The 10,266-nt window shown below is 42.6% G+C and overlaps 1 protein-coding gene across 1 annotated transcript; it reads left to right on the top strand.

Annotated features, from left to right (window-relative positions):
• Positions 1–5,851: 5,851 nt before the first annotated feature.
• On the top strand, positions 5,852–8,473 carry LOC147437120 (uncharacterized). Its single transcript, XM_086486738.1, has one exon. It carries the CDS (start codon positions 7,612–7,614, stop codon positions 8,443–8,445), a length of 834 nt encoding a protein of 277 aa, XP_086342864.1. The 5' UTR covers positions 5,852–7,611; the 3' UTR covers positions 8,446–8,473.
• Positions 8,474–10,266: the final 1,793 nt, after the last annotated feature.

Genomic DNA, 10,266 nt, shown 5'->3' with positions numbered 1-10,266 from the left:
CATTGGTTTCATGGTTGGTCCATTTACCCTCGATTGCACACCATTTTTGCGGCCTAATTGGTTGTCCCTATTTAGGTATCCCTTGTCCTGGTCCTCTCATAGGTGCTTTTTGCATGTTATCATCATGTCATTCATCATTTTGAGCATGTCTTCTATGGCTAAAAGCGGTGTTGCAGCAGCTGTTCCCACTTGTACTAGTTTTGTGGATGTTGTTTTCTCGCTTTGGTTATCCTTAGGGACATCTTTTGCATGAAAAATATCACAATTGTCCCTCAAGTCAATAGCATCTGACACATACTCTTCTAGGGTTGTATGCTTCTTGCTATATAGTATAGCATGAAGTTCTTTCTTTAGCAGTCCCTCTAGAAACAATGATACTAGTCGTTCTTCTGCATGTATCTCTAGCTTTGGACATCTTGCAATGTATTGCTTCATTCGAGTTGCACAATCCCTAATAGACTCACCTTATTTCTGTTTAAAGCTATAGATTTGAGCTACCGCATTGTGTTTGATCCCCATTTTGGAATAAGCAGCTACAACTCCTTGAGCTAATGTATTTAAGTCCATGATCGACCTTGGTGGAATGTTTTGGAACCATGTCACTTCTTTTCCTTCTAATGTTATTCCAAACCGCTCAAATTGAGTATCAAAATCGAATATACGTTCTACTCTTAGCATTGGCTAAAAGCTTTCTAAGTGGTCGTATGGATCCCCAAATCCACTGTATTTTCTGATTTATTTTTGAAAATCTGCTGGTTTGACACGTCTATTTGGTTCAACCAGTCTCCTGGCAATTGGTCATGTTCCAAGTCCTTCAAACCAGTCTGTTGGAAATAGTGACTCATGTAGCCCTGGACTGGCTTTAGTGTCACTTAGTTTTCTTTGTGATGAGGTGGTTTCTAGTTTCTTAACATTACTCTCAAAATATCTCTCACAATGTTCATCTCTTGGAATAGTTTTTGGTCCCTGGTCCAATATCCAATCCCTTATGGAGTACCCTTGGTATTTGGTTTGTTCCACCTCCTCAGGAGTCATCATAACAAAGTTGTTGTTATAACAATCCCTAAACATGTAGGTTGGTAGGTCTGCTAAACTCTTATATTTGATCTTGAAGATATAGATGATCTTCATGGGTGTTAGTTGTCCTGATTTGGCATGCAAAGTCCACAAAAGATCCTTGACATTTCTATCCTCCCAACAATAGACTCCGATCCTAGGATTATACGTACTAAGCCGTTTCAAAGGCTTCAAATCAACTTGATTGTATCCCTTAAATTCTAAAGCTGGTGGTCTTTATTTTGCTACCATATCTGGAATTATGGTGTTTACTTCTAACCCCCATTTGTCTATCATGTCAGGGTTTTCAACTTGTAAATATTGAGTTCTGTTCCTATCCATGTACATTTTTCCTTGTTTGTTTGCTTTGATCTCCTCTTCAAACTCAATACCATGGTCATCAATGTGAATAGCATACTCTTCATTAGGATCCAGGTAAACCTGAGCTCCATGGCGATTAGTCTTATAAAATGAGAGTATATGCTTGTAGCGCACTGTCATTCCGGTTTCTGAGTGAGTCGAATAGGAAGACATTTCAGATGTTGATTATGTAAAAGTGTATGAGACTTCTTCAGGGATAGTGTCCAAGTGCTCGCCTTGATTAACACTCTCTTTGGTGGATACTCTACTAGAGGTTTCTCCAAATATGCCTTGCTTTTCTAGTATACGGCCAGATCTAAGGTTCATATAGACTTATGAAGCCCTGGATAGAGTACTTACCGTTGGATTGACTTGTTGTCAATTTCTTCCACGTGACGTTACTGCAATTTTTGTCAAGTTTCCAATTCCTTGTCTGCAACCTGATTGCTATAGTATCATTTTTTATCAAGTTAGCTATTCTTTCACAAAGATTGTATAGTTTTTGCTAACTATTGTGATTGGTCTATGTGTATCACTTCAAATCGAGCTATGAGAGTCAGTAGTTGAGACATTCAGATTCCACTTTTACAAAAAAATCAAAGGACTAATCTTCAACCTGAAATTTAAGTGAACATGTATCAATTTGGATCCAATTGAACCGAAAATTTTCTAGTGGCCTTGTATTATGTTGTTCTAACACTGTACAAGTTCAAAAGTCAAAATTGGTGTCTCTGTGTAGCAGTAGTAAATAATCGCGATTATTTACTTTTCTCAGTTTTTTACACTTTTTGGCTTGATTTGCCAAGTATACATCTTGTTAAGGTCCTTGGACAAGTTTCACTAAATTTGGACAAAATTTGTTCAAGTTTATCCACTGTTTCGTGTCCACAGACTCGATTTTCAAGAATCTGACTTAAGTCTCACTTTTGTGATCCAAATTTCACCAAAATTGATTTGTGTGGCCTACTTGATATGCTTGACCTTGTGGTATACTCAAATGTGCAAAATTATCAACTTTTGTAGCAGATCTAAATAAACGCGATTATATACTTCATCTAATTTTTTGAAATTTTTTGTCCCAACCTTGACACAGATTTGTTAAGCACCTCAACTTAAGGTCTCTAGCCAAGTTTGGACAATTTTTGGGTCAAATGGTCATCAGTTTTGTGTCAGCAGACTAACTTTGCAAAGTTGGTCACAATTTTCAATGCAATGATTCAAATCTTATCAGTTTTGGTTTGTGGGCTTATTACAACATGATAAAGCTAGTGGTATGCTAACTTGGTCAAAATTTTTGAAAAATAGGGCAGATGTAAATAATCACGATTATTTATATCTGACAAATATTTGCATCTTTTTGGTCAATTGAGCATGTACATGTGTCTATCACATCAATATAAGCCTATGAATCAAGTTTCATTGAGTTTGAACAAAATTTTCGCCAATTTACACTCAAGTTTCCGAAAGTCAGTACAGACTTTAGTTTTTACCCAATTTTGGTCAATTTGGTGATCCAAATTCTATGTGCCTTAACAAAAGTTGTTTGTATACGTGCTATGAGTCACTGGTATCAACCTTGGTGAGTTTTGAGATGAAAGTAAATAATCACGATTATTTACTTTAGGCCCAAAATGAACACTTTTTGCACTTTTTCAATGGACAGTCTTTTCATGAGCTATTTTAAGCCTATGAATCAAGTTAAAACTTAATTTGGCCTAAAATGTTAAAAAAGTAAATAATCTGAGTTTTTGCAAACTCTTGAAATTTTTACCTCATTATGTCCTTCAGCTTACTCAATGGTTCATACAACTTTTAAGCATACTCCCCAGTTGGATTGAGTGGTTGGCAGTCTTTTCATGCTATTTTTGGCCGTAGACCTGAAATTTTGCAACTTCAAATAAAAACTCACAATTGATTCTTTCAGAAAGAGCAATGTTCTGAAATCCACCTCGGATTCTACTCACCCTACTCCTAGGTTCTACTGCAACGGAGTTGTGGAAAGTGTCAGACACTAGTTTTCTTGTTTTTTATGGTTTTTTGAGCCTTGATCTTACGACTTGTCTCGTCCATCAATCATTCTCAAATCATAATCTAGTTCTACCATCCTAAAGGCACTCAGTAAGTTCGATTACTTCCAAGCTACCTCTACACAGCAAAACACGACAATGTTAAGCTATGCGATTTCTAAAGAAAGTTTTTACCCTAGGAGATCCTAGAGGAATTTGAAGGATAACTTTACAAGACGCTCATGTTTTTCCCTAGTTTAGGTCTCTTCAATCCCCAAAAATGGCGCCAAATGTGGGACGGGTGTCTAACCTCACCCCTATCTTATTGCAGTTTTAGCATTGCAGATTTAGCGAGAACTACGATTGACCTAGTCATTTTCGACCCAAAATGCATCTAAATTCTTAGCAATGATACCCCAATACCCCACCTATACTTAGTTTTTTATTTTGAAGTGTAAATTCTTACTTATGATGAAATTAGGCCACGGCTCGGCGATGCCAAAAGCTATAAAATACCACGAAATGCTTACGTCAATGCGTAGAGCTCTTACCTGCGGTTGCAACGCAATAGATTCGACTGCAATGTGACAACCAGGGAGGGAGTAGGAAGCGTGAGAAGGAGAGAAGTGAGCTCCGTTAGCTCACGCTGTGTATTTCATTATCCAAAAACTTAAAAATAACTTACAAAAATTGCCTTTAATACTTAGCCAAGGTTTTTGGTGGTCAAAACTAATAATCTGGGAGCTCTAACTAAAGATGGTTAGTGACAGGTTGATACAATCTAAAAGCTTTAATAATCTGGGAGCTCTAACTAACGATGGGTAATGACAGGTTGAGACAATCTCGAAGCTTGTAACCCCGGCTCATCAATTACAAAGATTTATTCGTAAAATAAGAGTTACAATATTCCCGATTTATCAAAATAATAAGTGTTTTTACAATGAGAGCTCCAAAAAATGATATCCAAGCTAGCCTGCTAAAAATGAGTGTGACCAATGATATCTTGATTCATCAGGGTATGACATATACTGCTTATTCTAGTGGTATGGGACACTAGAATCGATAGTATGTGGATGACAACAAGCATAAGCAGTGTTGTTTAGTTTCATAAAAAATGTCTTTTACCATGTGATATTTTTGACAAAGTATACTAATCATTGTTTTTTACAAGTATGGATTGCAGCTTCTTATCTTTGCAACTGAGGACAATTGCTTTCTAACGGAGAGGTATGTAATGAAAATGGGAAATGATTTATTTATTGCAGCTGACAGGTGGAAAAGTCTTGACCGATCTACGCCTATGAGAACGGATATATATTTTTATGTACATTTTATTATTCAAGTGCTCTTTTATGAGCTTTGGCCATTTATGACCGACCGACTAGTTTGTACTCACTTTGACTATTCAAGAAATCTATAAAGTAAATACGTGCAAGAGGGAAATGGACACTTTTGCATCGGGGGGGGGGAGGGGGGAGGGATTGCACCCAGTGTCTGCACATTTCTTCTCTCCTCTCCACCCTCCTCTCTCACCATGCCGGCGTAGCACTCTGCTCTAGGAGGTGCGCCTACACATGCTCTCTCACTCTCTTTCTCTCTTTGTTCAGGTTGAGCTCAATTATGGAATTGTGTGAGTCATCAGGTATGCTGATTCATTTGTTTATGGCTTGCAGTGTGCTATTTTGGGTATTTTCTAGGTCTCTCCTCTTTTCCTTTTGTAGTCGTTTGACCATGTTCCATTGACGTGTTGAAGTACTATGGATTGGCACTGGTCACTATAGTTCTTCTATTACTACAAGTGGATTTTGTGGCTTGGGACTAGTTTTCCCTTATGTGTCTTGAGCTTGTGAGGTCCTTGTGTGGACATTGGTGCACACAATTATGTCAACATAGGGAGAAAGCCAAAAGCATGTACATGTGTATGTCAAATGTGGATTTTAATAGACCAAAGGTGGGTTTCAACCTCAACTGATTGAGATACCTAGAAGTGTCAAAATTTGGTTGGATGTCACCGTTAGCTAGTGCCATGATAAGTACTATGTTGGGTGCTTTGACTATTTTGGTGATGTCGAAGCTCTCTAGATACATAAAGCCCAATGGTTAGCAGCATGCCAACCGGATGTTATGATACAGTTGCGTTTTGAAGGTTGTCAGTCATCATAGCAGTCGTGCTTTTCACGAGATTAACTCTAACAAGTTTGTGCATTATCCACGTTAAAGGTGAGTTTTATGAAGCGTTTTTTGGATCGGAGGCTTGTGGCGTGTGAAAGAAGGCCACTTTCAAGACCTTTTTTAAAGTTAAGCCCTAATTTGGAAGAAAAAGAACGGTGCTCCATGAGAAGGAGCGCAGGAGCTACAAAAATAGGTGGTGGAGCGCCATCTGTTGGGCAGGCTGTGAGCACGGAGAGGCAGGATCTGCATGCGTATGGGTGGACCGCAAGTGGCATGGATGAGGAGGGCACTGCAAGGGGGGCTAGGGGTAGCCAGCTCCCCAAAAAAAGAAGGGAGGTGCCACCTGTTGGGGAACGTGAGGGCCATGCATGAGGGGCGGCACTGCACATGAAGTAGGGACCTGAGCCATCAGGGCCAAAGGGTCAGGAGGAAGAGGTGATTCCAGTTGAAGGCCCATCAAAGGGTAGGCCAAACGGGGCATTGGGAGCCAGGTGTGGCAGGTTCAAACAGCGTGAGAAAGGAGCCGTCAAGCAAGAGCAGTGTGTAGAAGTTGCCAAGGGCCAGTGCACATGGCGGGCAAAGCCTGAGGAGGAAGGAGGGCCGCAAACAGAAGGGGCCAGGTGTCGGGAATGGAGGTTCTGCAACCTGCAGGTTGAAGGGTTGTAGCCCATTGGGTAGTTGGTCGTGCTATATGCAGTAAAAGGTGCCGGATGGCCAGTGGATGGCGTGAGTGAGGAGGGTCAAGACTTGCAAGTCTAAGGACAGGCTTCCAGACTTTGTGAAGGCCACAAGTTGCATGGCGGGAGTAGGAGAGAGACCTCGACCAATAGTTAGAGGAGGCCAAGGGCTGGAAGAAGCCGCCATGGGCTATTGAGAGATAGGCTAAATATAGCATTTGGGTGCCGTTTGGGAGTTGACTTGGGGAAGGGAGAAGCCACGGGCTGCCAAGGAGGGGCCTCATGCTGCAGTACAGGAAGCCATGTAGAGCGTCGCCAAGGGCTTGATTGGAGGAGGGGCATCAACCTGAAGGAGTTCAAGGCGCAGCCAGGGGTAGGATACATGGGAAGGGGTGGCCTTTGATAGTCTGGGAGCTCAAGGGAGCATGCCAGGAAGGTGAAGGGCTGTGTTGAAGGTGAGGGGTTCAAGAAGCTCTTGGAGTCCGCCGTGGAAAGCCATACAATGGCTATGAGGCAAATGCCTAAATTGTATGTCATGAAGTAGCTAACGAGGGCTTCCTCTCTTGTTTTTGAAAGGTCTCTTAGGTCATGTGTTGAGAGGGATGATCGGTGTATGCTCGAACATGAAGTGAAGAGCTAGAGAGTGTGTCTCTCTAGGGTTGTACATGATATTTGTTTTGAAGGAGGGGAAGGCCACTACCACCAGCTGCCAATAGCCAAGGAAGGGTACCAGATTGTACCAAGGCACGCAGTTGACAGTCTCCATCATTGTATTTGATTGGGTTTATGTGATACATAGTTGGTTTGTGGTTTTTTGTCAAGTTTGCCATTGATCTTATCTGCCTCTCGTCTTTTTCTGTATGCCCGTGGTAGCGTTGGCTCTGGGATTATGTGTGTGTGAGCATAGAAAGAGAGAGTGATTGTGGTTGCAGATTGGGTGTGGTTTGTGTGCGGTTAAGGCATGTGTGGCCTCTCGATGTGAGTGTGTTCATAGTGGGTGATGGTATGATGTTGGGTTCGTGGTGCTAAGGTGTTTCTATGTGAGTGTGTAGCTAGTGGTGTTCAAAGGAGAGTGTGTGCAATTGCAGTTTGTAGCTTGTGTATTGGTGTGTGTGATTCTGTGTTGTTAGGGATGCGGGTTAATCCCTGGGCTATAGAGAGGCAAGATTGGAGTGTGTTGGGTTTGTTCCCCCTTTCCCCTTCCTATCAATGGTGCCCCCATTGAGGACCTGTTGATTGCTCCTCGATGAGGTCCTACAACTTGAAGATGATTGAAGATTGTGGTCTGCCACACTGGTGAGGAAGATGCAAATGATTGGATATGCAATCTAGAGTTGTATATGATGTCACTACAAATGCTGACCAACGAAGAAAAGCTTAGAGGTTTGTCACAGGTGATGCATGGCAAAGAAAAGTCCTGGTTCAACAATTTGGAGGTTGCCAATAGGCAGTCATGGTCAAGGTTTCTGACATGCTTTGTCAGAGACTTCAAGACAGGAGTATCAAATGCTCCATTGAGTGGAGGATTTGACAAAAAGGTATGCATTGCTGATGAAGAAGTTGACTCTTGTGATAAAGATTTAACGGGTTTTTCTAGTAGCAGATATGAATGTGATGATGAAGATACTTGGAGTGATTCAAGCTCCAAATCTGTGGAGGATTTTGTGGCTTATGAAGAATATTGGAGAGCCATGCTTGACATCGCCTACCATGCCGAATTGCAAGACGTTGAAGACCTACTGGACGAAAGAAATCTGCTATCTACATCAAGTTCGAGTGAAGGTGAAGTAGAGGTATATCAAGATGCTTTATCTATGCAAGGGGTGGGGAAACCTTGCCTTGACCAGCATGTCGAGGTGCACTATAGGGTTCTAGATTTGGTGTGTAGCCGTAAAGAAACAACTTTGGCAATTGACGCTATGGAGATAGGTATACGTACAGCTTATGAGAGTGGGATCACATGCAAAGAGGAGGGTACTGTCAACCTTGCAAGTGATGAAGTGTGGGATCAATTTTTGTCTTGCTTGTCCAATGATGTGGTGATCGAGCAGGTGATTGAAGAGCAGGTTGCAGACGATTGTGGGGATAAAGAGGCACTTCCAAAGCTAGTGCTTTGGCACTTCAATCAGGCCTATGATAAACAAGATGAATATGTATGCTTCTCTATGTCGTAATCAAAGGCCAAAAAGAAGGTATTCAAGGTCTATACTATGCTTTTGATGGGCTTGTTGCTTAAGGTTGTTGTGCAAGCATCTATGCATAGATTGAAAAGGCTTTTGGAGGCATATCATGCTATGGAGCCCTCAATCTCTAGCAAGAAGCAGCATTTTGGTGTATGATGCAGTCATTTTGCAATGTACACAAGTTCATTTTGTGTGCGGGAAAAGATTCTAGATACAGGTTGAAGGTATATGCCATGCCAAGCTGCTCCAAAAGGTTATTCTTGGGCTTGCAGTGCAAAGAGAGGGTTGAAGTCATATGTTTTCCAAGTGAATGGCTACAATCGATGCCATATTTTTTATCCAGGAGGAGTGACAATCATGCTTGGGAGAGCTCTAGGCTTTCCATTTGACCCGGGCAGATGCTATAGCTAGTGAATCTCTCTCTATCTATCTACTACTTCTATACATATTAAGTATCAACTTTCTCATATGCAATCATCTCTTATTTAAATAATGCTATGGTTGAGCATGAATGCTCAACTAGGGGGTGGGCAATGATGTGCACCCAATTTATGTCGACATAGGGAGAGTCAGAAGCATGGCCATGGAAGATGGCAGGTGGGCAATACAATACTTGTACAGTTGCTTGATGCCAGTTGTCGCTAACATTGTTGAGAAGTGTATGTCAAATGTGGATTTTAATAGACCAAAGGTGGGTTTCAACCTCAACTGATTGAGATACCTAGAAGTGTCAAAAGTTGGTTGGATGTCACCATTAGCTAGTGCCATGATATGTTGGGTGCTTTCACTATTTTGGTGATGTCAAAGCTCTCTGGATACATAAAGCCCAATGGTTAGCAGCATGCCAACCCGATGTTATGATAGATGGTTGCGGTTTGAAGGTTGTCGGTCATCATAGTAGTCGTGCGCTTCATGGAGTGGTGTGCGAGATTAACTCTGACGAGTTTGCGCATCATCCACGTTAAAGGTGCGTTTTATGAAGTGTTTTTTGGATCGGAGGCTTGTGGCGTGTGAAAGGAGGCCACTTTCAAGAACTTTTTTAAAGTTAAGCCCTAACTTGGAAGAAAAAGAATGGTGCTGCATGAGAAAAAGTGCAGGAGCTGCAAAAACAGGTGGAGCGCCATCTGTTGGGTAGGCTGTGAGCACGGGGAGGCAGGATCTGCATGCGTATGGGTGGACCGCCAGGGGCATGGATGAGGAGGGCACTGCAAGGGGGGCCAGGGGCAGCCAGCTTGCCAAAAAAGAAGGGAGGCGTCAGCTGTTGGGGAACATGAGGGCCATGCATGAGGGATGGCACTGTACATGAAGTAGGGACCTGAGCCATCAGGTCCAGAGGGTCGGGAGGAAGAGGCGTTTCCAGTTTAAGGCCCATCAAAGGGTAGGCCAAACGAGGCATTGGGATCCAGGTGTGGCAGCTTTGAACAGCGTGAGAAAGGAGCCGCCGAGCAAGGGTAGTGTGTAGAAGTCGCCAAGGGCCAGTGAGCGTGGCGGGTAAAGCCTGAGGAGGAATGAGGGCCAAAGGGCCGCGAACAGAAGCTGGGGCCAGGTGTTGGGAGAGGAGATTCCGCAACCTGCAGGTTGAAGGGTTGCAGCCCATTGGGTAGTTGGCTACGCTATATGCAGTAAAAGGTGTCGGATGGCCAGTGGATGGCATGAGTGAGGAGGGCCGAGACTTGCAAGTCTAAGGACAGGCTTCCACATTATGTAAAGGCCACAAGTTGCATGGCGAGAGCAGGAGCAAGACCTCAACGAGCAGTTAGAGGAGGCCAAGGGCTGGAAGAAGCCGCCATAGGCTATTGAGAGATGGACTGA

Source organism: Adiantum capillus-veneris, chromosome 17 (assembly GCF_014529385.1).
Source record: "Adiantum capillus-veneris isolate H3 chromosome 17, ASM1452938v2, whole genome shotgun sequence".
NCBI lineage: Eukaryota > Viridiplantae > Streptophyta > Polypodiopsida > Polypodiales > Pteridaceae > Adiantum > Adiantum capillus-veneris.
The sequence above is the reverse complement of the archived record's forward strand: the minus strand, read 5'-3'. Positions and strand labels throughout refer to the sequence as shown.

Excerpts from the sequence above, each read along its gene's own strand:
- LOC147437120 (XM_086486738.1), top strand. The coding sequence starts at position 7,612 with ATGATGTCACTACAAATGCTGACCAACGAAGAAAAGCTTAGAGGTTTG.